The sequence below is a fragment of the Heteronotia binoei genome, chromosome 1, assembly GCF_032191835.1.
Source record: "Heteronotia binoei isolate CCM8104 ecotype False Entrance Well chromosome 1, APGP_CSIRO_Hbin_v1, whole genome shotgun sequence".
In the NCBI taxonomy this organism is placed as follows: Eukaryota; Metazoa; Chordata; class Lepidosauria; order Squamata; family Gekkonidae; genus Heteronotia; species Heteronotia binoei.
In genome coordinates this window covers 43402634-43430164 of record NC_083223.1, presented here as the reverse complement: position 1 = coordinate 43430164, position 27531 = coordinate 43402634, and the positions used below count along the sequence as shown (strand labels likewise).

Here is a 27531-nt window from a genome sequence, read left to right as displayed (position 1 = left end):
GAATAAATACAGAATAATGCCCACAGATTCAGTGTTATCACTAAAGCATTAGAACATTAACATCCAAAACAAAAACCTCTTTTAAAAATGTAACGTTCACTGCAATTTTTATTACTTATTATATTTTAAGGTTCCTAGTAGGAAAACCAGCATTTACCTTACAGAGCTCTTGGCCTTCATTTTTGTAGATTTACACAGAGCAAACAGTAATTACAGTAATGAGCCAAATAAAAAATCCAGTTAAACAATCAGGGCAGAGTACTGATTTAAAGGTTTTCCTTCCAGTTCTTAATAGATCATCCTTGCCTTAAAAAATCACCTATCACAATTTACACACCAGTGGTCAAAATTAAATGGTGGAAGGTAAAAATGAATTATATCTCTCTATGCACTAGAAGGCAGCTCTAATGTGGTTCTAACTGGATACAATCTGAACATGGTGAAGGAATCAGGCAGTACTGCTCATCTGGCTGAGGTATTCCGTTTCTTAGTACTTGACTCCCCAAAAACTACACTATTAAAAAAAAAAATCTCTCCGCAATGTTGGAAAATATGCAGAGGTTTCAGGACTTATGTTCATTGCTAGTGGTCATGTCCCATTTTGGTACCCTCTTGGAAACAAGTATTAAACAACATAGGTAAGATTACAAGAATTTACACCAGAACCTGTGTTGATAAATATTTGGACAGACATTCCTGGGTCATTATAAAGGCCTACTCTCTAAACTGCTGGCTGCAGCTAAATGGAAAGCTGCTTTCCCTCCTACTTTATAACAATGGTATCAACAGATCTGGGAATATTTTATACTGGTAATAAGGCCTGTTGTGGAAATAGATACAACGGGCTCTAGACAGAGGCAAACTCCTCTCCATCACCTGAGGAGAGAGTGTTGGATTCAGGAAGTGAACCTCATTTGAAGTGGGTGGAGGGGGGAGAGAGGAAAGAAGCAGCTGCCAATGGGGCCTCTGAGGAGATGCTCCTGCCAGTTCAGAAGTGAAGAGGAGGCTTGACCGCCTGGCTGCTTACTGGAGCAGCCTCCCAGCCAGGAGCCTAACAGCAGGAGGAGATGCGGGAGGCCAGCCATTGAGCACCAGCTGGCTACTGCCTGTCAGTTGGACTTCCAGTGTAAGGTCTGTGGCAAGTGGGGCAGGGAGTTGGGGTGATCTGGTCTGAGGGGAAGCCGTGGTCCTCCTGGATAGCTGGTGGCCAGGGCACTAATTATAGGAGAGGAAAGCAGTGGCTGGCGGGACCTCTGAGGAGACATTCCTGCCGGTTCAGAAGAGGAAAAGAGGAGGCTGGGCTGGCCACCCGCTTACTGGAGTAGGCTCCCAGCCAGGAGCCTGGCAGCAGGAGGAGGTGCTGGAGCACCACCATTGATTGCTGGCAGGCTGCTGCTGCCTGTGGGTCCAGGCACCACTTAAAGGTTTTGAGAAGCTCAAGCAGTTGTGCGGGGGGAGGCGGAGTATTCTGATAGTATCCGGGCAGGAAAGGGAAGCGACATTCCAGCCAGCTGCCCAATGTCCTTAAGATGGTTGCTCATCACCTGGTCACCTCTGCTTCACAGAAAGGCCGGTACGTCCCCACATCATCATCCAAGCAGCGAAGTGTGCATGGGAAGGAGAGGAGGTGGGCTCTGCCGGCAGGGTGACAGCTGGCAGGCCAATTGTGGAGTCAGTGATTTCTGATCAGTAATCTAGGAGAATTATATTATTGGGGAGATTAAAGAAAATTACTGACAATTTTAAAAAATCTAACTCTGAAATTTACCCTACCGACTTTGACAAAACATGGCATTCTGCATTTGAATTCTTGTCTTCACAAACCATTGTACTCTCCATCTATAGCCTTTGAGGAATTTTGCTGCCTTTAAATATATACTGCAAGTCCATAGATTTTGTATAGCATAACATCAAGGACATTGTTACTTAGTTGGAATGCAATTGAAGGTATCAGCCATAATGTAATATTCTCCTGTAATATTTTGTAATTTAAAGTACTCTGATTTTTTCTTTTTCTTCTTCTTTGTTTTCTATGCCACATTTTAATGTATTGAAATCAATTATTTCTTATTTTAAAAAATTAAAATGGGGAAAAAATAAGTAATTTTTCTGACGTTACATCATACTCATTGGATAATTAGAATGGAAACACCAGGATGACTGATTTTTCCACATAATCTTTTTGAGACAATCCCAGGGAGGGGGGGGGGGGAGAGACAATAAATTTCCCTTCAGTCTTCCTTAGGCAACACTTTACCTGGATAAAACTAGATAAAACTGGCCCTATGACTGCTTGCTGGGACTATATATGTTATAAAAGGGCCTGTGTGCTTTTATGAATATTCTGTTCGGGATGTTGAGGGCATCAGCTTGATTCAGCATATGACTGTCTAGGACACTAAAGGCCACTATAAGGCAAACAAGCAGAAATGAATTTGCCAGGAAAGAACCATAAGAGACAAATGGTAGGCTACGGAATTCAGCTGGCCTTGATGTATATAACAAATCTACAGGTCCAGCGGCCAGCAGAGTTAAGGATCAGGCCTGGCACTTTGGTGAGAATTTTTTCAATTTGTTTGGAAAATGTTAGCAGGAATTCCGGGACATAATTCAAAAAATGCGGGCCCTTTAGTCTTGGTGTTTGCTCCATATCAGACCTAGGCAAAGCTTGTTCTGTTTGTAGCAACCCTGAGCAGGGATCCCAGAATATCATTTGGTACTAACAAAAGTCAAAAGTCAGAGCAGCCAAGAACAATTGAGGCAAGAGAAGTTTTATTTATAATCTGAATTTGAATACTTTCTTTGAATTCTCTTTGTAAATATAAGAAGTTTCGGGGAAAAGAGAGACAAAGCATGAATGAGGCATAAGCATTCTGGTTTTGATTTTTAAGAGAAATGACACATTTTGCCTTCTAGAGGGAAAATCTTGTTTGCATCGATAGTGATTCTGAAGGTTTAATGATTCAAGTACTCTGATATACGTAAGTACCTAAAATCAGGGTCAGATTTAGTGAAACTGAGAGACACAGAGAGAGGTTGGTCAGGGGTCTTTCTGGCATCCAATGCTTTACATAGTTGAACGAATCCATAAGGTTGTGCGGATTAATTTAATTTCCTGAAGTCTCATCTAGAATGTCAAAATCACATACCATCCCCCCCCCACATGCATTTAAATCCTCTTGTGTGGTCACTCTATCTGTAGAGAGACATATGCCTGGCCTACAGTAAATATGTTCCTTAAACACCAAGTTCGACATGTCTTTACGGGGAGACCCTCAACAACAAACTGGGAAAATCCAGAACTGGTTGGATTAAAAAAACCTGCCAGGATGATGGTGCGGTATGAGAGGGAGGATACCCTGAAAAGGATATAAGAGTAGAAAAAGAGCTCTGCAATAGGGAGGAGGAGGTCTATGGCCTCTCTCTCGCTGCTCTTTTTCAGCCTAAAATTGCTGCTGTAACTCTTTCATCCCGACTACTCCAATTAGAAGAGAAACATTCAGTTGTCATATTCTTCTTGGAAATTGGTCAGATTATCATAATTTGTAATGATATGAGGAGTTAGCATTGAGGCCAGATCTGTTAGGTTTTATTGAGTTTTCTGGGGGCTAGTTCTTTTGGATGAGAAACTACTGAGTAATTTGATTTTTTAAGTTGAAATGAACCTTGTTGTCTTAAGGTCTACATTGCTGCAGTTAGTATTTGGATTTTTCTGGTTCATTTCACATGGGATCTTGCTTCTTTTGCACTAAGGATAAAAGACCCCTTACAATTCAAAGTCAGATGTCAGTTAACAGGGCTATAATTTATTTACCCAGTTTAAAGCTAAAGACTCACAGGCCCAGTTCAGTCTTGACGTCGTCATCATCATCATCATCATCATCGGTAATTTGTATCCTGCCCTCCCCGCCAAAGCAGGCTCAGGGCGGCTCACATAGCATAACATAAAATACAAACATTACAATGATAAAAGCAAACTGTTTACACAACATATAACTCACTTATATATACTATTACATTAAAACCATCTAATTAAAACCATCAAATTCAGTTCCACCAAATTAATTTGGTGCTACAGTCTCGATGTTACTCATCTTACAATTTTTCGTGACGATGGTACAATAGATTCCACATTAAGAAAAAGCCAGCTGAAAGAGGGTAGTCTTGCAGGCCCTGTGGAACTGGGCAAAGCTCTGCAGGGCCCGCACCTCCTCTGGTAATTGGTTCCACCAGTGGGGAGCTGTGATCGAAAAGGCCCTTTCTCTTGTAACTTTCAGTTTGGCCTCCTTTGGCCAAGGGATTGTCAATAGATTTTGAGAATCAGATCTCAGTACCCTCTGGGGAACATATGGGGAGAGACGTTCCCTAAGGTAGGCAGGTCCTTGGCCATATAGGGCTTTAAAGGTAATAACCAGCACCTTGTAACAAATCCGGTACACAATTGGCAGCCAGTGCAGTTCCCGCAGCCTTGGCTATATGTGCTCCCACTTAGGAAGCCCCAATAACAGCCTGGCTGCCGCGTTCTGCACTAGCTGCAGTTTCCGGGTTCGGCACAGGGGCAGCCCCATGTACAGGGCATTACAGTAGTACAACCTCGAGGTGACCCCCCCCCCCCCGCCCCCAGACCAGTTGAGTTCCATCAAACCAGGCTCGGAACTTGGTTATTATCAACTACAGTTAATCATAACTAAGGTTCCATATAATGCATAAATGCAAACTTCCTGGTTTGTTCTCTGAAAATGACTTTGTTGGGGCAAACCAGGATTTGAGTGTTTGTCCTCTTGTTCAATCCTGGGTTTACAAGGTATCCTTAGTTTTGTTGTTGTTTTTAATAGTTTCACATGCCATGTTAATTGAATCATGAAGTAATAAAATCTTTTGCTGAAATGAAAAGGTAAGCCTTAACAACAAAAGCCTCAATTTTAAAAAGTTTCCAAGATTTGAAAGAAAAAAGCTGTTTGTTCAGGAAGCATCATTAATGCAAGGAAGAGAGAGAGAGAGAGAGAGAACAAGCTGGAGGACAATGCAACTGTTATTTCACGTTATTAACAAGGCAACTGTTATTTCACCTTATTAACACAACATCAGTATGGCAAAACCACAAATTTATTCAATTGCATTTTCTCCAGACATTGGATTAATTTTTTTATGTTTATAAGGTTTATTTTCCAAGCAAACCAATGGTGCCATACAGAAACCTATATACACTGACAACGGATACAAAATAATATGTGAAATGGCCAACTGCCAGCAATATTTTTTATGCTAGCTTTAGAGGAAAGCGGTGTTTTAACATTTTATTCTCCTTTCACATGTCTTGCGTAAGGAGGACACTTTATAGAAGGCATGAAAGAGGCATAGTTGCAAGCAGTAATGTCTTTAATAAAAAAAGCTAAGGCACAACTCCACCCTTCCCAATCCCATCTTTGCTGATAGGAATTTCGTATCACTAACTGGCTCCCTTCCTGCATGAATGGAGAGCCGTGTCTGCATGACAGAAGAGAACCTCCGCCATCATACCTAGCTTTCTTTCTTTTTTAGCCTTCAGGAATAAACTTTAACTTTTATATATACAGTCTGAATACCATAAGGGACTCACCTGGCTACTAAATGCTTAAGTCTCAGCACAGTAAAATTTTTGTCAGCATCACATAAAGAGCACTGCCAATCCATTGGCACTTAGATATGACCCGAGAACTGCAAATGACAGACAATGTATTAAGATGTTTGTGCCTGCGTGTGGGACACAGGATGGTACCTGAACTATGCAGAGGCAGACAAATATTATGCATTATATGTAGCTGCAGAACTGAGGCTTTCTGAAGGCTTAAGGGAATAAGGCCACTCACTTCTCCAATTTATTTTTTTAATTTATTTTATTTTCTTCAGTTATACTTCACTTTTCCCTTCAGTGGGGAACCATAGCAGCTTACATAATTTTCCTCTCCTTCGTTTTATCCTCACAAAAATGTAGTGAGGTATATTAGGCTTAGCTGAGTGACTGGCCAAGGTCATCCAGCAAGCTTCTATGACAGAGGTGGCATTTGAATTTGGGTTTCCCAGATCATAGTCCAAACCTCTTAACCACTACACCACACTGGCTTTTTACCTAATCTCTCAAGAAAAGCAATTTGAAGTTAGAATGTGGACAACTGATCAGTTTAACACATTTCATACCATTAAGAAAATTAAATTAATAGCCATGGAATATTGTATTAAGGGGTCGTCTTCCCATATAAGTTAACAAGTGTCAATCTATGGGATTGAGTATCAGAGGGAATCCTTTTTCTGGTCTAAAAGAGACATGCCAACCTTTGATACGTTGCATCTAATTCCCAGCTTACAATTCCAGCATCATTTCATACCCACAACCAATGTTCCCACCAAGCTGCAGAGTCAAGTGCGCAAAAAGTCTGCTTTGTGAGCTTCTGGCATTAAAGTTGTGAGCTACTGGCATTAAAGCTGTGAGCTACTCCATAAATTATTGTGCTCTGGGGTCATCCTTCCTGAGCTAAGACAAAAATGTGTGACCTGGAGGCTAAAAATCTGTGAGCGAGCTCACACTAACTCAATTTAGAGGGTACACTGCCCACAACAGCCGTAAGCCTGTCAGCAGCTACCCCCTCTTCTGCCACTTCTATATTCAAGAGTCTTGAGCTATCTGTGATGGATGGTTTCAAGTCCTCTCCCCCCTGCAAGCACATCAGCCAATCACTTTCAAACAGTGGACTGAAATGCTGGGGGTGGGGGGAGGAGTTAGGCAGTTTAGGTGGTGGACAATTGACAGAATTGAGGTGTGTTGGATTTTGGTGGGAGAAGAGTTCCTTCTAAGTGTTCCCTCTAAGCTGAGTTAGTGTGAGCTAGTTCACTGTTTTTTAGCCTCTGGCTCACACATTTTTGCCTTAGGTCATGAAAAAATGGCCCCAGAGCAAACTAGTTTATGTTGTAAACTCACAACTTTAGTGCCAGTAGCTCACAAAGTAGAATTTTTGCTCACAGAACTCCAGAGCTTAGAGGGAGTATGCTGGTTAGGTATACTTTAGGTATTTTGAAAACAGGCAGGGTTTGGATGCTGTTTGTTTCAAAAATAGTTACAAGTTAAAAGACTTTCTTTTCCAATCAGACAAACAAGAAGCCTGCTTTATAACTGCTATGAGGGAGAAATAACCAAGCTACACTGAAACATGTTTCTTAGTTGTTTTCAAGAAGCCTACCATGTAGTTCCTTAAAGTCTACAGTCCCCTTATAACAGGCCAAGTGAATACCATGTGGTACTATGACTCCAGGCACTGCCCTCGTTGAGGACTAGCAGACTGTGTCCCAAAAGCCCTAATTATATAAAAAAGATTAAAAAAAAATAAGACTGAAGGTTATGACATTTAAGTCCCTGGTTTCTAGATCTGGAGATGAGGTGTCACACCACCTGCTTAGCAGAGTCGACAGGGAAGGTACACCCTTTTTGGTAATTAAAAAACAAAATGCAGGTCACACTCTTAGACAGCAAGGACTGAAAACTAAAACAAAACTCGGAACTGCCCCAACACAATACAACCATACACTGACCTGATCCTACACAAGGGTAGAGCTTCCTTTCTTATTTAAAAAACAGATCTTCAGGTTGCATTTCATAGCACACACAGAGAGTATGTTTTATGGCACATTTCATCACATATAAACAACATTATCCAAAGGTGATAAAATCCATATTTAGTCAGATTAGCATATCTATCTATAGCCATGATTCCTCACAGCTTTTTTTTTGCCAGCAGAAACCTTGATTTTATGCCAGAGACAGAGCCTCTTCAAGAATGATTTGCTTACACTGTTAAGAAAGTAATCTGGATATCACAGAAAGAATGCCATCAGTCTCAAAACTCTGTCGACATAGCCAAAGCTTTAAAAAAAACCCAAACCAACAAAACCAGAAGCTACTGCGGCTCTTCCTCAAGATAAGCAAAGCTTAAAAGCAAGCATTACATCCTACTTCCACAGACAAACCATATTTAACAGGCAACACAGAAGTTATTTCAATTATTCATATGCAATATTCATTGTCTGAGGAGGACTAGTTATTTTCTAATGGGGGAAAATGGAACTGGCAGCTTGCAGAAGGTTATGCAATAACACAACGTCTCCACAAGTTCGGAAAATAAAGCTTACAGAAAGCCGTTCTCTTTTATGGTGGGCAAAAGCTGTAGAATCCCTCATCTCAGCACTTCCCAGCAGCATCCTTTTAAATGTAAACATCTATAAAGCTGTCAGCTTCATACAACAAATGGCTAAATAATACATTGGATCAGCAAGCCAGCGCTTGCATTTTCCTCATGCAACCACATTACTGAGCCGGGCTAGCTCCGTGTCAGGGAATCAATAGGCTCTGATTTTGCATACCAGATGCCAGTTATGATTCTCCTGCTTAATGTAAATAGGGAAGGAGCTTGGCTTTTGGAAAAAGCAACAACGGAACTCTTGCACAAAAACAAACTTTTTTAAAAAAGAAGTGAGAATATTTTACTGAATTTCATCTTGTACACAGCAAACAAACAAACAATTAGAGCAAACACAAATGAAAAACTTCAGTTTTCTGGCTCTGCTGAAGGCGGTGCTTCTCTTCTCTTAAAGGTCTCTAAGGCCAGACTACCTTCCGCTGCTGTCCACTGTGGCGCTGCCCAGAAAGCCCAAACTCTTTGCTGCAAATGAGGAAGGGAAGTTGCCTTGAGCCAGGAGGAAATGTGTGGAATACATACTTTAACCAATGGACATGAATGTATCTATGCTGCATTATCCGTTGTATTGGTCTACGGTGTTCTTTGTCTTTTACACAGGCTTCCTCAAGGACCTGCTCCTTTTCTTTTATGGGACCAAAGTGACCCCAAAGCACAAATACAGCAGAAATATTTTTTTGCTGTTTTAATAAAATCACCATGGGCATATATAAAAAGTTGTCTATCCCCATGGTATATCAGACTGAAAAAAACAGTGCTTTTAGAATGTCAATAACTACAAAGAGACTCAAGAGGACTGGCTTTCTATAGAAAGAAAAGTGCTAATTTATTACCAGCAGCTAGGAAGGCTGGTTAATTCATACCTTAACAGCAGCTGCTATCTGCTCCAGTGCCAAAGCATGAAGATCTCGATCTTTGCTTTCCACAAGCAGCTTCAGGGACGGCAGCAGAAGGGACTGGTTAAGCAGTTGCAAACAGAGGTCTTTTATACACTGAAAGGAAGAATAAAGAGTGCGGAGTGAGATGTCAGGGGACACCACGGGAACATAACTCACACTGAAGTTCAGCATTATCTTGTATTGAGCAAAATGAAAGCCAAACCTTTTAAAACAAACAATGCCCCCAGTGGAAATTAAGTCTGTTGGAAAGGCTTAAAGAAAAAAAATACTAAGTAAAAACAAGGATGCTTCCTACATTGCAGATAAAACCACCTGGAAATACCTATTATGTTATCTGAACAGAGAAGATTCAAACCGCTGCTTACTCCTTGTAAGGATAATGTCCTCTCTGCCCCTTGCTCACTAAGATTGTTTGTAACCAGAGATAGGAGCACTTATATATCTGAAAAAATTCTGCAGAACTATTAAGTAGTAAACCATTAGATTCAAGAATGTTCCCGCCACTGTCTAGAACCATGAACATTCCCCTTGCAAGTTGCTCAATGACCACACCCATTCACTGGTTGCAGTTATGAATCAAATGTACCACACTCTTGAAATCACCAGGATTAGAATAATTGAGAAGACTTTTTTTTATGGAATAGCACAATAAAGGAAAGGGGGGGGGGTGGCTCAGCTTCAATACCATGGGAAATTATTTTGAAATAAAGGCAGGATATTGCAGAGAAGAAGCAGGGCAAAACGGTACAACAGCAGCACACTAGAAATTCAGTTCAAGATGACCTTGGCAATATAACTGCACTTATAATTGCACCAAGAGAGAGTGGGGAGGGAGGGAGAGCATGCCCATGAGCATGATAACAGTCCTGTTTTTTTGATACCTCCCTAAACCCCATCTTCTTCATGTAGTTAATTTACAGGATTCCATAATAAATACATCCAAGGCAGCTAACATAATAAACCAAAGCTAGGCCAACCTCTTCTCTGCCTCATGGCATTTAAACAGGGTCTTTCAGGAGCATACAAAAGTGAACCAAAATCCAATACATTCCTTGCATGTTGACAGGATTAATCATATGGAAATTAAACGCAGACAGTGAAGACTGGCTGCTCTGCAGACTCTGCAAATGGAGTTTGGCTTCTGTAAAATGGCTACAGAGAGGTCGATCAAACTCAAGATCACCACACATCCGGATTGGCCCCTTATGACAGTAAACATCACTATCAGATTCTTAACTGAGATGAAGGGGAGGGGGAGAAAATGTTTTCAAATAAAGGGAGGAGTCGTGTGTGTGGTTTTTTTTTTTTGGGGGGGACAGGTGTTTCAAGGCTGATTCTTGATTTGTGAGCACAGCTAACAGACAATCATCATTACATCTGCACAAACCTGACAAGTGAGACATCTAAATCGTCTCTAGGTATATTTTCTCTCTGAGTACTCTGCTTACAGATGTTTCCTCCCTGCCCCACCCAAAAATGCTGTTTGGGGTTCTTCTGAAAGAAGTTTTATAGTTCCTCTGTCAAGCACCCAAAGATGTGACTTGTTCACTTAAGGTTTTGATAGGTTTGCAGACATAAAATGTTACGATTACTATAAAACTGCTGTCGCACCCCATGTTGTGCATCTTAATAACCTTCAGCATTTATTTATCTAAACACTGTGTCACAGCAATAAACCGTACACTGAAAATATGCAGCAATACACAAGGCTAAGAGTTCATTCTGTGCTTGTTTTTGTTATGGTTTACCAAAAAAAAAATCATTAAAAATTTAGAGGGATTTAAAAAGTTTAAGACTTCTAATATTATAATAAAATGATTATTTTAATCCCACTGTCAGTCTTTTTCTTGAGAGTGCAGGTAGCTGGTTTTAGGTCACTGATAAGCAAGCAATAAATAAACTTGAGATTATATGTACAATCAAGCCTCTAAATTTAATATATATATTTTTTGCCTTCACCAGCTAGGCTAGGCAGAGTAGTAGAATCAGACAAAATGCATCACAATAGAACTAAAAATTGATCCACGCAAATAATATGGGATTTCTGTGATCCTAGTTCTATTGACTTGCTTATTAGACGCCTCATACGGCATTGATTTACATTGTGTAATCCATTTTGAGTCCCAGAGAGAAAAATGACCTACAGATAACATATATAACAAATTAAAAATGTCAAGCTTCTGATACCTTATCGCAAACTCTGAGGTCTGATTAATACGTTATTCGTGTGGCATGGTTTCTTCTATACTGTGGAAGGAAGGGGAGGGTCATAACTCAATAGGAGATCAAACACTTCAGGTGTGGAAGGATTCAGGTTCAACTTCTGGTATACCAAGGAAAAGGGAAGTTATGTGGAAGGAATGGAAGCAACCTTTCCCTCAGGCCTTGAAAAGCTCCTGTCAGTTGGAGTATTGAGCCAGCTGAACTGAATGGTTGAATTGAAAAATAAAGATGCTGCAAAAATTACCCTGGTGCATGTTTAAATGTATCATGTTCAAAAACTACCTTGATCCATTTTGGGGGACTCATCACTCAGCAGCAGACCACACACAAGTCTGGTCACTGGCATCCACAGATATAACTGTCTGATGGAGCAGGTGGGGGAAAGACCCTTGCTTGAGTTCTTGGAGAACTGCTGCCTTAAGAGTTTTTAGACCATATAGACACCAGCTCACTTCTTACAAGAACATAGTCAGATTTATACTCACCTCTACAGACAGCGTGTGTTTTGTCTCATATAAAGACCTGCAGATTTTCAAAATCTCATTCCCCACATTCTCCTTATCCTCTGGTAGGCTCTTCATTAGCATTGCACTTCCCAGTTTCACCCAAGGATTATTACTTGCACATGTGCTAAATTGTAGGCAAAACAGGGTAGTATTTAACAAACAAGACCTGACAAACAAGAACTCTGTGTATGTGTGTATATCTATTGTCTTGCATGCACAAAGGTGCAAATTTTGACAAACACATAAATTGCATTCTGAGACCAAAAAAGAAATCAAGACATTCACAGAACTGAAAGGGCACTTGCTTGTCTTGTAACTATTATTTATTTATTTATTATACCCCGCCTTTCTTCCCGGTGGGGACTCAGAGCAGCTTACATCATTCTTCTCTCCTCTGGTTTATCCTCACAAAAACCATATGAGGTAGGTTAGGCTGAGAATATGACTGGCCAAAAATCACCCAAGCAAGCTTTCATGGCACAGTGAGGATTTGAACCTGGGTCTCCCAGGTCCTAGTCCAACACTTCAACCACTACACCACGCTGGTGAAAAGAAAACGGAATTCTGGACTTACTATTTTCTGATCTCCAGGAGGGAAGGCCAACTAGTTATAGGGAACGGCATTCTTAAGATAATAATTACCTAGTACCTACCCTTAAGGCCCTAAACACTATTACAAAAATGTGTTCTTAATTAAACAGATGAAATAAGTCAAACATTTACATTCATGTAGTTTTTGACATGATTTTCAGATAGCCATGTAATGTATGACTTTAAAAAAAAAACAGTCACAGAGCAAAGTGAAAGAAAGGGCTAGATGTGATTACTCATTAGAGTGAAGGTGAGTGTTGATGAAGCTGGTAAATATTCAGTGCACTGTAAGTGAGACAGATTGGCCAGGAATGCCAACAGATAAGTTGAGACTGCTAATGTCAGCTACGACATGAAAACAGATGGGACACTGATTAAGATCAGAGGTAAATGTTAAATACTGTATATTAATTATCCCTTTTGAATTCACCATACTAGAACACTGACTGTACGTCTCACGAGCTAGTTAAAGTTGGTATTCTTTACATATTAAGACATAATCGTACTATGGCTTTTATCTAGGATGGGCTTTTAAAAAAAACAAAAAACACAAAGGCTCCAAACACCCTCTGTTAATGCATTTGAAGGAGCTATGTAGTGGATTTAACAAAATTCTATTTAGGCAAAAATATTTCACTGAGGCTAAATAATATATACATATAATCTCACTGAGAGTTAGAGCTTAATAGCACACAGACATTGCAACCAATTTGAAGTTAATACTCTCAGCAGAGCACTTTCCTCCAAACTAAAGGCTGGATCCTACAAACTGTGGCTTGGATTCAGACTCATGTTTCCCTGCACCCCCCTTCCCCCCATAACTTTTCTTTTCTGTGGCAGCCCCAAATTCCCCTCTCGATCCCGTTTCTAGGGAACAGCAGACACCCTAGCAATAGTATTTTGAGGATCACTTCGGATTGCTGAGGGAGGGGGAAAGTAGGAAAACCATGCTCCACAGGCAGAAAAACTTGGGCTTGCAGAACCTGGGATCCAAGTCAGTTTGCAGCAGGATCATTACAACTGCAGATCTGTCTCATTTCTCCCTTTTCACCAGTAGGCTCACAAGCCTGCTGAAAAGCTGATGGTTGGTATCAAGAAGGCCCTGTGAACATGCAGCAGCATTCTGCTATGGCCAGAATTCAGACTGGAGTGGGTCAAAGGGACCATATCAGTCCAATCCTGCTCCACCTATACAGGCTCCCATTTGTTTCAAAGCTTCATTCAAGGTGCTGGTTTTGATGTTTAAATTCTTAAGCAGCTCTAGAGCATCATACCAGAGAGCCTACTCCCATATGAATCTACCTGGTCACTGCCCCTTGGGGAAGTTCTCCTTTCCCCCACACTTTTTTAGGCCCAGGGGCTGCTGGGTCTTGTAGGTCAGAGGAGGAGGACATTTTAAAATCTAAAACTACAAACAGCAGCCATTTTAAATCCAGTCAACTGCCAGCAATTTAACCATTCGGTTACAGTCAAAAACAGATCAACAGGGCAAAGGATTTCACTTTACTCTAGGCTCAGCTCTCATGGACTACCTTGCCCCATCCGCTATATAATGGACTACTATTCCATCTGGCTGGCCAACTCTGGCATTTTTGTAATCCACACTGATAGTACCTGTCTCTCCAGGTTCCAGTTTGCCAGCATCATGCACAAATGCTTATCATCCATGATATCCCTTCCTCTGATTATGACATTCATTCTTTTTGTATTGATGCCACCATAGCCATTATTTATTTCTTTTATTTCTATACATTTATATCCCCCTCCTCCTGAAACAGCTTGGAAAGGCTTGCAAACAATATTAAAAGCACAACAATAACATGGCTAACAAGGGGCTCCTGCTGGACAAGATCATGGCTGTCGGCAGTGTTTCCTCTAAGTTGCGTTGCTAGCTCACAGTTTTTTAGCCACCAGCATGCACATTTTTGTCTTAGCTCAGGGAGAATGGCCCCAGAGCACACTAATTCATGCAGTAGCTCACAACTTTAATGCCAGTAGCTCACAAAGTAGAATTTTTGCTCACAAGCTTAGAGGGAGCATTGGCTGTTGGCTGCTGGTACTCTGTGGTTTATTTTTCCTATATTCAGCCTCAGCTCAGCCAGTCTTACATGCATTAGTTTCATTCCTGTCAAGTCAGTGTAAAGCAGTTTGGATCACTGGGTACTGTATCCACTGGGCAAAGAACTATGTGGCATCTTTGGGCTAGAGAAGGCTCAGCAACTGGCTACACCTCACTTGTACAGGTCACAGGGAAATGAAGTGGGACTTTCTGTTGCCCACCATCTCATGCCAAGTCTTCCGCAGCAGCCCAACAGATGCCTTAATTACCCATCTTGGGAAGAACAAGCTTCCAGCACAAATAGAGTCTGTGTTGTTCTGTTCCATCACATCAGATCTCCAGATTCTTGCCTCTAGACGTGACACTCCTATGGTATGAGCTACTGGAGTGGTGAGTCTGGCGAGGCGCTTTGGCACCCAATAGAGTTGATTTGGCCAGAAGGAAGATTTGCAAGGAAGCAGGGAAAATTAATGAATCACTAGGGGGCCCTGTGATCATGCACCCAGACATTCCCTTTAAAAAAAATGCTCTTTTCAGGGACAATAGGGTTCATCTATCAGAATGGGGAATGGACACATGGCTCCACAGTGTGTAGTATGGCTTCCTCTGTTGGCCACAGGTGTAGGAGCATTGGCAAGAATGACGTGGCTCACCCCACTCGTGGTGGTTTGAGTACTGAGATGGATCCTTTGAGGGGACAGGCTGTGTCTGCATGCCCACCTTCTCCATTTGGGGACTCTCTTAAGGGGCCTTGGGGTGGAGTGGTTAAATGGAATCCCCAGCTCATAGGCTGTTAGTTGGCTCACACCACCAGATGACATGGGAGAACCATGCAGCAGCTGGTGTCCACATGGTCCCCTGAGCTTGCCACTCCTTGGTTCCCCCCAGCAGATGGGCTGAGGGGGACAGGATTCATTGGGCAACTTGCAGGTCACCTGATGCTGGATCCATCCCCATGTTGCACTAATGCTCCGTTACTTGTGTTCAATAAAAACTGTGGCCAGTTTTCATTCCATAAATCTGTTTGGGCTTCCTTTCACACGCTGGCTCCACTGGGACCTTGGGCCTGCAAATATTCTAAGTAACAAATACATAAAAATGAACAGGGCGTGAGGAGAGGCTGTGAAAAGGGAAAGCTGAATATCAGCTCCTCTCTTTGCTCTCAGACTGGGGAAATTGCATTGATGTAAGAGGCTATCAGAGCAAGAAGAAAGTGGGAGTGATGTCAACCCAACTCCCCTTCATCACAGTAGCCTTCCATGGCATTTTGTCCATATGGCCTCCCATGACCCTGAGCACCTGCTTTTTGGAGATGTCAGAAGATAGCTGGGAGAAATGAGAAGCTGGACATATCTGTGACCATGAGCTCAGCATGGTTCACAGGAACTGACCCCCATTTCTTAGAAGAATCTACGCCAGTTATCTAGGAATCAGCTTCATCTTCCTTCTGCCTCTTGTACACACCTTGGTCTGAACCCCTTGAATTTCTAAAGGCCCTGTTCTGGATGGCTCAGGCTAGCCTGATCTTGTCAGATCTGGGACGTTAAGCAAGGTCAGCCCTGATTACTATTTAAATGGGAAACCATCAAGAAATTCCTGGGTTGCTACACAGAGGCAAACAATGGCAAATCACTTCTGTTAGTTTCTTGCCTTGAAAATGCTATGGGGTTGCCCTAAATTGGCTATGGGGTTACTTAAAGTAAAGGAAATACATATTCTGGTGAAGTTGATTACTTACCACACAAAAAAATAAAGATATAGAAGATAGTTTAGCTTGTTTATGAAATAGAACAATTCAAAAGATGGAATTGTTAATTGGTAAATAGATTTATCTGTAATGTTGGTCTTTTTTTAAAAAAAAAACTCTTCTGTGCTTGAGATATGGTAAATGATGTATCATATTGTATTGTATAGCATGCTAGACCTATGCTGTTTTATATATCTATTTTATATGTTATATATGCTGAGATTATTGCTAAATAATATTATTAATAATAATAATATTATGGCTAAATAATTTTTTTTAAAGAAAATGCTATGGGGTTGCCATAAATCGGCTATAGGGTTGCCAACATTGTTTTACACATATAGTTTCTAGAGAGCATTACCAAGTTTGAAGCAACGTGATCAACATGTAAAATTTAAAGCAAAGTAAGTAAACAGCTTTCTTGAGGTGATGGATTCAAGAGGGCACTAGGGATGACCAGGTGTTGATAATTAATTGCATTGCATCAGGCTGCACAGAATGAATCGTGTACATTTTTAAAAAAAAATTAGTGACAGATTTTATTTTACTAGGAGATGGAAATATATAGATTGCTAATAAGAAGACATGAACACATTTAAAAAGCTTTGAAGGCTTAATAAAGGTCTAGAGAAACAGAGTAATTGTTTTTCTATCTCTTGATGAAGGTAAACTTTACAGATGGAAGGAAAGAACGGCTAAGAAAATGTTCAAATTTAAAGGTTTTTTTTTTTTTTTTTTAAAGGAAACTACCACCACAATAGACCACAGAAATACATTACAAAACAGCATTCTGAAACCTGCATCGATCAGGCACATATGCTTTCTTTATAGTGGTTTGGGTAAAACTCAAAGGCTGCATATATAATGAGGCAAACACAACTGAAATAAGCTCCATTTGGGATTGTAACCGGAAAAGTGAACAGCACATCATTTGATTTTGTTCAATACAGCCTGATAAGCAAGGAAGAACTAGGAAAGACAAAGATCTCAAGTCTTTATTAAGGACTTTGTTAATATCAATAAGCATATTGGATATATCTTCCCAAATTAAATTATGGCAGGATATGATGACGCCAAGACTTGCATCTCTCTGACCAGAGGGAGCCACATGTGATCACTATGAGCTAAGTAACAACTTCTATTACAGGAAAGGTAATTTTGCTAGGTTGTATCCTAACATACTGCTCAGTTAAGGGCAGACTCCTATTTAGTCTGTGGGCCAAGAGTGAAAAAGAGTATCAGGTAAAGTGGCAAAATTTTATTTTTTTCCTGGAAGGCATATGTCTATGTATTATGTTTTGATATTATAATCTTAAGGTTTTTATGAAGTCATCAAGATGATGGAAGCCAATGCAAAGTTACATATTATCTGGTTACATAGGATAAAAATCAGATTAAAAAATGGATTTGTTCTAATGTCGCTAAACTACCTATGGCATACTAAAATGAATTTCTTTATACTATGGCTCACTGGAAAGGCAAAAGAATAAGCTTCAGTTGTCTAATATATTTAGGTGACTATCTGGATTAAGTATCATATGCTGTGAACTTTATTTAAATTTGGGGAGGGGGTAATCCTAGGCTTCCCAACCCCCCCCCCCCGCTTTGGCGGAAGATTTCTGGGTTCACAGCTTCATCCCCCGGTCTCCAGAAATCAGGAAGCGGGGGGGGGGGGGTGGAGGGGGGGGAGAACATACCTGTAGGGTTCATGTTGGTGAAGAGATCCTGAGCAGTTTGTAAATGTCTGCCCCTTTAAGGCTGGGCAAGAAGGAGGAAACAGGAAGGGCTTCAGAGAACGGCCCCTCCCTTTCTTTGCTTTCGTTTTCACAGCAGGCAGAGGGAAGAAGACCCAGTAAGTATTTGTGTGTGTTAGAGAGGGAGGGGGCAGGGAGGGGGATTCCCTGGTATGGAGGCCCTCCCCCCCTTTAGAAAGCGTGTGGGGGGGGAGGGAAATGTCTACTAGGCACTCTATTATTCCCTATGGAGAACAATTCCCATAGGGAATAATAGGGAATTGATCCATGGGTATTGGGGGCTCTGGGGGGGCTATTTTTTGAGGTAGAGGCACCAAATTTTTAGTATAGCATCTAGTGCCTCTCCCCAAAATACCCCCCAAGTTTCAAAACGATTGGACCAGAGGGTCCAATTCTATGAGCCCCAAAAGATGGTGCCCCTATCCTTAATTATTTTCTATGGAAGAAAGGCATTTAAAAAGGTGAGCTGTCCCTTTAAATGTGATGGCCAGAACTCCCTTGGAGTTCAATTATACTTGTCACATCCTTGTTCCTGGCTCCACCCCCAATGTCTCCTGGCTCCACCCCCAAAGTCTCCTGGCTCCGCCCCCAAAGTCCCCAGATTTTTCTTTAATTGGACTTGGCAACCCTAGGTAATCCTTTTTATTTTATTTGTTCCTGATATCACAAAAACAGTGACAGCTAGAGGTATGATTAGTATTAGTTATTCATAGGGGAATTAGCTTTCCAACAGTGCTTTAAACTTTGAAAATCGCCACCTGGTTTACGAGGTATAGCTAACATTAGAAAAGGTAGGAAAAATTGGCTTTGGCCATCATGATGACATCATAATAAGCTTAAGCTACCAATCAGAGCAGGCCATCACATCAAAACACAAAACACAGACATATACCTTTCAGAAAAAGTTTTGTCACCTTAACTGATACAGATATCTGGTCTGGCCCATTAGCTAATTGGTGCAAGGCACATTCTGACCTTGTGAGGAGCACTTTTCTGGTGAATATAATGAAATTTGAGTTATTTCTTTTGTGACCATGACCTTCCTGTGGCTGAGAAGTGATTGTTATTCTGTTTAGCACATGAAAACATCCAAAAGTAATGTGTGAACTGGCCAATAATCTACTGAGTTTGAAGAAGGGTCACTCAGCTCAATAGATGAACACACAGTTTATATGCAGAATGTCACAGGTTCTCTATGACATTACTACTTCCATGAACGGGAAAAACCCTGGATGCAACAAATTTTTCTCAGTCAAGAAGAGACAACACTGGGTGTTGGAAACCAACAGTCTGATTCTGCTCAAGTTCAGAGACATACTTCTTCCCCTTTCCAATTAAGTTAGTCTATAATTTCAGGAAGGAGGAGAACTGAGTCATTCTCCTTATTTGCTGTGAAAATATGAACATATCACTATTTTTGAGAAGCCTTCATCAAAGAAAAACACAGCCAGTGAGAGAGGCTTCTTTCCTGCTTATACAGAAACTGCATTTGTCTATAACTTCTATAAAACTCTGTTGGAGTTTATTTGCTATTAGGTTTAAGGTCGAAGAGACATATCTCTGAGGAAACATTCTTGGCATTGGTGGATGGGCTCCAAATCATAGTCACTTTGTCCTAAAATACTCTTTTGCTTATGGAAAGGACTTCTTTCGTGGAATAAATCATCCTGTGAGTGGAAAGATATCTTCTGCTTAAAGGCATCCTTGGAGCCAACTTCATGCATTGACAAGATCTTTCCATGGAGCTGAGTAGTTACACAAACGGAAAACAGCGGAACTGTACTGGACATAATGGCTGAGATGCTTCCTTAGACACTTCTGGTGCCTGGAGGGGAAAAAAAATGTCCTGACCCTTTCATAGAGGCTTAATGGAATTTTATTTACCCCCATGCCATGAAAAGCTTCAGCTGCTCTTTCCACACATTAATCCTCTTTGAAAAGGATAGGTCATTTTTTCTCCAGATGTTGGCTTGTAGTGTTTGAAAACATGCTAAAATAAATGAGTAAAAAAACAACAACACATTCTGTGGTTTTATGTATCTCATACATAGACACAATCTCCACACACCATAAAACTCTTTTCATGCTTAAAAACTGGGTGGGTCTTCATTACTATTCTTAAATTACTGTCAGTATGTGAATGAATACTTACACGTTTGCACTTTTCATAGGTGGCCAAGCTTGAAGAAGCATGGCTAAGTGCTGAAATTCCTCATGGTTTTCACTTGAGTCCAAAAGCTGCAAGATGAGCGTATACCTCTTTTCTTCATTTTCAATATCTGTTATTTCTACCTAAGAAATTGGAGATAAGCAATGGCCATTTTCATTGTAGGATTCAGATTAATGAGCCAAGTATGGTATAGTTTTATAGCAATAAATGTGATATATTCTTATATTTGTGGGATATCATAGGTGCAAAACAATACAGAAGCGGTCCATTTTTTTCTGTGGGAAGCATTTATTCTGCCTCATCTCTAATTATGCATGTGGAACACAAGGAAACACATTGATAATATGAAATTACTGGGAGTGATAGTCCCAAAACAACATTAAAGCCGCACAAATAGATTAATGTATGAGTGCAAATGTTTCCTTCATTCCTTTTAATTCCCTAGACTTTACAATACCATGCTTTATATGCAGACTACTATATATGCAATGAAACACTTGGATTATATCATTAAAGTTTCAACATTTTATGTATCTATAGCCTGTCAATACAGAACCCAAGAAAATGCCATGCAAACCAAAGTAGTACTTTAACACTTAAAAACATGCTGAAGTGAACTTCAATTTAAGCAAAATACTTTTGAGCAAAAGTAGTTCTTTCAAACAGCAGCAGAGGGAAGAACAAGTGAATACAAGAGGCAACAAATACTAGTTTTTGTAGAATAAAGTATTGTGTAATCCGGAGGTATCAAACTCACTTGTTACAAGGGCTGAATCGGACATAAATTCGACTTTTATTGGGCCAGACCATGAGTGTCATACACACACGTGTGTGTATAAGAATTTTTAAAAAGTTTTAAAAGGTGATTTCAGAAGTAATATTGCTGTGGCCTAAGAACAGCTGAAATCAAGCATTCTACTTGGACAAGATTACTAGCAGTTTAGATAAACTATGCACATATTTTCAATGTCATAAAAAACACCTCTATTCCTACCAAGCTTCTGAACAAAGGGGAATTTATTCAGGTCCTAGAAAAAAAATCCATGTTAATAGAGTCAGCACCATGTAAAAGTAAGTATGGCACAAATATTCTGAGGCCCTTGACTGCACTGAGAATTTGAATTAATACAGCATTAAGATCAGACTTGCAAAGAAGGCATTTGAGAGTAGACCCTTATTGTGACAATATATTCTCAGTCACAGATGCACTCTAGTAAAATATGCTGCCTTTGTATTTATTCACATCAGAAGGGCTCTCAGAAACAACTCAAATTAAATATATGCTTTATTTTAAGATATTGTGCCTCAGTGACATGAAAAATGTGACTGGAATTAAATCTCCCCAGATTCAATTGTTCTTATGTCTCCAATTGTAGTTTTATTGAGCTACGGAGGCAATTGCGATGCATGCGTAAGCATGGAATTCAGCTGTGCCATTATAAGCACATAAGAGGTGAGATACTCTTTGATCCAAATGTTTCAAACGGAAAAGCTTGGCAAATTGCTATTCCAAGTTTTCTGAATGAAAACGAGCATAGGGAAATTCCTATTTAGTATCCTGGGTAAACAGAAAACCTGTGGGACAGAAATTAAATCATGATCATTCCATACTTAACGAATTCAGCATCTGCAGCAGGCACAAAGTGATAGTCCTTGTTTGCTACACAGAATTGCATTATACTACAGTTAGTGTCAAGTTCAACACTTGCAACACTTCAGCACACCAATGCGATATTGGAAAGCATAGCACTGAAGGTATGGATAGCAAAGGTGAACATTCAGATGGCATCTGAGCACTGTGTTTTTATTCATATATGGCATCCAGTCTGTTAAGCCTGTAAATAAATCTCCTTCCTTCCAATATAAAATTGGAAGTTTAATCGAAAAGTCAGCACACTGAAGATGTTTGTAATTAGGATTGCTGCTGAAAATTTGTTGATTAAATCACCACAGATATCAGCAACTCAACAATAATAACATTTCTCACTTTCCACAAGTTTAATACATTTATTTTAACCAGTCCAGATTTTCTGCAGAGGTCTATAATCTGCAAACATCAGGACAAATATATGGGAACAAAGGATCAGAAAACTCTTTAAGTCACCAGGAACAAGATGATTACCAACTAGGGATGGACATGAACTGGGGGGAATGGTGCTTCATTTCTTGTTGGTTTGTTTGGTTTGGGAGGTATAAAACTCACTGGGAGTCTTCAGCAGGCTCTCCTCCATCTGCCCTACAGTTTGGCGAAGATTGGATTTGCAATGTCTGAGTTATAGCTTCAGTTCTTACAACTCTGTGCTGCAGAATGGGAGCTCTGTGATTGGCTCCCGGAGCTGCCAATCAAGCTATGGACAACTGCTATGGGTGTTTCTAGGGATCCCAGAAGTCCACCCCCAGTGTTACCTAGGAATTGAGTCAGTACCAGGCTGTCTGGGAAAATGAACAGCAAAAACAAACCAAATGAAGCATCAAGGTCCAGACTAGTTCAGAACAAACCACAAACCGGCCTGATTCATGTACAAATTGCGATTCACGGTTCGGTTTGTGCCCATGTCTATTACTATTATTGATAACATACTTTTCAACTAATCACAGGCATTTAAAGTACTGCAGAGTATATGTAAATGCCAGTATTCTAGATATGAAAATATCATTACTATTTTCACATTTAAAAAAAGAAAAACACCACCTGAGCACCATTTATCTTTTACTGAAGACTCCCCCATGTTGCAGTATGCTTTGCAATGTATGCAAAGTATCCAACTGGGATACTGAAGATAAAAAAGGTAGAGGTTTGCATAGGTGGATGTTGGTCCATGAGGTAGGTGTTGTGCTATGAGACAGATCTTGTTTCCTGAGGTAGAGAGCATACCAACTGGGATACTGAAGATAAAAAGATTTTTCAGTCAGCATCTATTCCCACTCAGAGCTTTAACCTTGAGACTCTAACCCAGTTCACATTATAGTCCCATGCATTCAGTAAATGTAGGGAGCAGGGAGAGCAGGATGAACTGTGATCAATTCATCCCTGCCTCTGTGTACGTGCCTGATCACCAGCAGGGTTGACTGCTTGAGAATGCTGCCTTGTGTACTCTCCTGGTTTTGGAACTTCACTGATCATGGAGAGGAAGAGTCTGAGTGGCACTTCTTCCATGTTTGCAGGGGTGACTGTGCAGAGGCAGGGAGTGGGGCAAGCGTGCTTACACTCAGTCTCCCTCCCCTCACATTTTCAGTGAATGTAAGAGACTGTTGTTTACACTGGGTTTTTGTGGGAAGATGATGAACTCTTCTGAATTGATGGGCCTTTTTTATCCCCCCTCCATGTGAAGATCAACTTGTAGACCATTTATATAAGGAAAAAAGAACAGATAAAAGGGTTGAATTCCTCCTCTCAGTCTACACTGGAGCCCTGGTATTAAGAAAGGCATGTATGCCTTCAAGTAGAATCTATCACTGACTCACACTGGCAAATTTTAACCAAATGGATTGATTTCTGTCAGAGATGCCAGAGGGACACATTATCCTGATCCAGAGATGGGTTTGGACTTGATCACCCTGTTGGTGCTATGATTAATTTATTTACTTCATTGATTCATTGATCTACCGAACTTCATACTAGCAGCTTCTTTAAACAACTGAGAATAATGAATGGATGATATTTGGGTTTCATGACAGATATGAAGAGTGACTGAGGATAATATATGAGAGTGCTTTGCTATGGACCTTAGAGAAGATGCTGGAATGGAATCTCTGAAACATTTGTAGAATATGGAGGGACAACTATTTTGGAAGCCATTATGCCCCATTATTTTCAGGAGGGATGGAAGAAGAAGGCATGTGCCCAAGCTTGGCAGCAAGTCAGGTTTATGTTCATATTTCATCAACCATGATAACCCACTTCATGGTAACACAAACAGCCATCTACATTTTACCATTTAATATTGGAAGGGCCCAAGGATGCTTAAGATTGAACAGGATCCTCTAAAGTTCTTTGCTTTCTTTAACTGTATTCTAGATTCTTTACTTATTTTCTCCCTCTATGATTCATATATATCCACTTGTCTGCCCAAAAGGGACCCTAGTGGACTTGCATTACTCCACCTTCATTTCATCCTCACAACAACCCCGTGAAGTAGGTCAAGCTGAGGGTGTGTGATTTGTCCAGTGAACTTCCATGGAACAGTGTGGATTCAAACCTGGTTTTCCCAAATCCTAATCCAACACTTTAACCACTTTAATCTTTATTGTAATATGAGCTATAGGGATCATGGCCCAGTAGTTGATAGATAACTATTACAAAACAATTGGTTCTATATTTTATTTGCAAGGTTGAAAATGTCAGCAAACAACCAGCATTAATCCTGGCAGGTTTTAACGTAGCAGTTATCATAGATTGTGGAAAGATTTAATGGAGAATGTGGACTCAAAAATAAAATATAAAAAGAGACAGCATTAAATCTGCAAAACTGAAGACAATAGAGAATATTTTACCCTCAGAATTAAACTCACAGGCTGTCACATAAAGGTAAGGGTGATTAGCCACAAACTCCAAATATGAGAACTGAACCAGAGTGAAATCAAAATAATGCACAATATACTACAGCTTTAAAAACTTCATCTCTTTTTAAAATTGAAATATTTTGAGGGAAAACCCTGACTTTAAACTTAATTATTTATATTTTTATGTTTTCACCAGAACAGGTAAGGCAGGAAAGGTGCTTTCAATTATCACTCATTTGTTTTTAAAATGGCATTTAAAAAAACAACCCTTTTAATCATTATTTTTGCCTGATTCTGGCATTTCTTTTCAATAGTACTTATCCTTCCCCCTGGCACCTAAAGGGACTCTATGTAATGTCAATGATGGATGTGGATTCTTATTGTGTAAAGATAATTTTAATGATATTTCAATGTTCAATTACCAGAAAGTGTGTGAACGCCACCCTTGGTGTACCTAAGTAATCCTCTTGGTCAGGCTTTGCATACATCAAAGTGGGACTTAATATTTAATTATGCTTTGGGTGCTGTAAGTTAGTGGTCCCACAAATCAATGTACTTGGCTGGGAAACAGGCCAGCTTGTGCAAAATTAAAGATGTGCTTTATACAGGCTGCCACCTATCTCATAGTTGGAAGCACAGCTATTTCCAGTTCTCTAATGATTAGTTAACAAAATTAAAAATTCAGATGTTCTCATTTTTCAAAGGCATGAGAGATCCTAATTCACATTCTGATGGCATCCCACTGGGGAACCGGTGGCCAGTGGGGAAGAGGGGTGAAGCAGTGACACAGAGGGTGAGATGTGTTGTTTTTAATTCCCTTATCTAAATTCTTCAGGTTCTATAATTTTCTAGTTAACTGGAGCATTAAAAATGTGCCTCTGAAGTACTAGTATTTTCCTAAAAAGGACAAAGCACACAATTTTGCATTTAAAAAAAGAGGTACAGTTGAATATTTTTAATTTTAGTATGCCTGGGTAGGTATAATGGGAAATTTTTATGTTGCCATATTTGGGCACTTTTAAACTGCACCTTTCTGGTTGTTTGGTTTGCTGTGTGAAACACACAGTGAGGGGTAATATTCCTAAAAAAGATGAAAGTGAATAGGAGTTGGCTAAAAGTGGGACATTTTCAGTTTTGATAGCTTCAGAAACGCTACCTTGTTGTGTGTGAAATATCAACTATTGGGCCATGGTCTGTCTGTCTGTCTGTCTGTCTCTCCCTATATATATATACACACACCTCATATTTAAATACAGATGTAGTGGTTACAGTGTTGGATTAAGATTTGAGAGAATCAGATTTGAAGCCCCTATTCCATGGAAGCTCACTGGATAACCATGGACAAATTACACACCTAACCTTCAGCCTGACCTACCATATTTTTCGGTCCATAAGACGCTCCGGACCATAGGACGCACCTTCCTCCTGGGGGGCGATCCGCTGCCTCCACCTCCGATCCCGGCACTTCCCCCGTGCCTGCCTGGCTCCAGCTCTGCTTCCAGCAAGTGCTGGGATCGCTCCACGCTGCCCCCACCGCAAACCCAGTGCTTCGCGAGCGCCGGCTGTGGAGGGGGCAGCGTGCTTCCTCCATGCCTGTCTGCCTGGCTCCAGCTCTGACGCTTACAGAAAGCGCCAGGATCGCTCCCTCTGCCCTCCGATCCCGGCGCTTGCTGTAAGCATCAGAGCTGGAGCCAGGCAGACAGGCACGGAGGAAGCATGCCGCCCCCTCCGCAGCCGGCGCTCGCGAAGCGTTGGATTTGCAGAGGGGGCGGGTGCTTCCTCCGTGCCTGTCTGCCTAGCTCCAGCTCTGATGCTTAAAGCAAGCGCCGGGATCGGAGGGCGGAGGGAGCAATCCTGGCACTCGCTGTAAGCGTCAGAGCTGGAGCCAGGCAGACAGGCACGGAGGAAGCATGCTGCCCCCTCCGCAGCCGGTGCTCGCGAAGCGCTGGGTTTGTGGTGGGGGCAGCGTGGAGCGATCCCAGCGCTTGCTGGAAGCAGAGCTGGAGCCAGGCAGGCAGGCAAGCGTGGGGGAAGCGCCGGGATCGGAGGCAGAGGCAGCGGATCGCCCCCTCCCCGGAGGAAGGTACGTCCTATCGTCCCTTCGCTCCATAAGACGCACACATTTCCCCCCCCACACTTTTTTTTTGGGGGGGGAAGTGCGTCTTATGGTCCGAAAAATACGGTACTTCACGGGGGTGGTGTGAGGATAAAATGGAGTCTTTGGGGAGGGGGTGTTATTTCAACACAAAACAGAACTCATGAAGAATGACCCTCACTCTGAATCCGCTTTGCTATCAGTGATATCATCATGTACCCAAGCCTGAATGATTGCCAAGTGAGACCATGTTATCAAACCTACTCTGTGGCAGTGATTGCAATTAACCAAGCTCATGTTTCTGCCACCATTGTGTCTGGACAATGCCATCTGGCAGAGCTTTTCAGGGTTGTGAATGAGCTTTTATTTCAAGTCCTAAAGGATGCTGACACGGAAAATATACAAGCCCATTAGGATTCCTTTGTAATGCATTCTGTGGATAAAGTTGCTTGCATCCGCCACAACTTATACACCATTTAGACTGGTTCAGTCTCAGGAGGTTATTGGAACACAGTCTGTATGGATGACTTTCAGATGGTGAGGACTGATGAAGTAGACAAGGTGCTTCAAAGTGTGAGACCCATCACTTCCAGTATTAGAGACTTATTAATCAAAGTAGATAATCAATGTCCTGTCCATTTTTTATAGTGCTGCTTGCATCACCTTTCTCCAGGAAACTCAATAATTTATATAGGAAAGCTGACAGCTCAGACTGTAAAATCCACACTGACACTACATCCTCCACTGAACTGTAGAGCT

At 41.0% G+C, this 27531-nt stretch overlaps 1 protein-coding gene across 2 annotated transcripts in view; it reads right to left on the bottom strand.

The window, feature by feature from the left end:
• Nucleotides 1-27531, bottom strand: part of NBAS (NBAS subunit of NRZ tethering complex) — a 230899-nt gene that overhangs the window by 4606 nt on the left and 198762 nt on the right. For both annotated transcript variants that reach the window (XM_060233719.1, XM_060233728.1), the window contains exons 49-51: nucleotides 20157-20296; nucleotides 11833-11977; nucleotides 9089-9217 (exon numbers count right to left, since the gene is read on the bottom strand). In XM_060233719.1, coding sequence (XP_060089702.1) covers nucleotides 9089-9217; nucleotides 11833-11977; nucleotides 20157-20296 — 414 coding nt within the window. The remainder of the gene's footprint in view (nucleotides 1-9088; nucleotides 9218-11832; nucleotides 11978-20156; nucleotides 20297-27531) is intronic.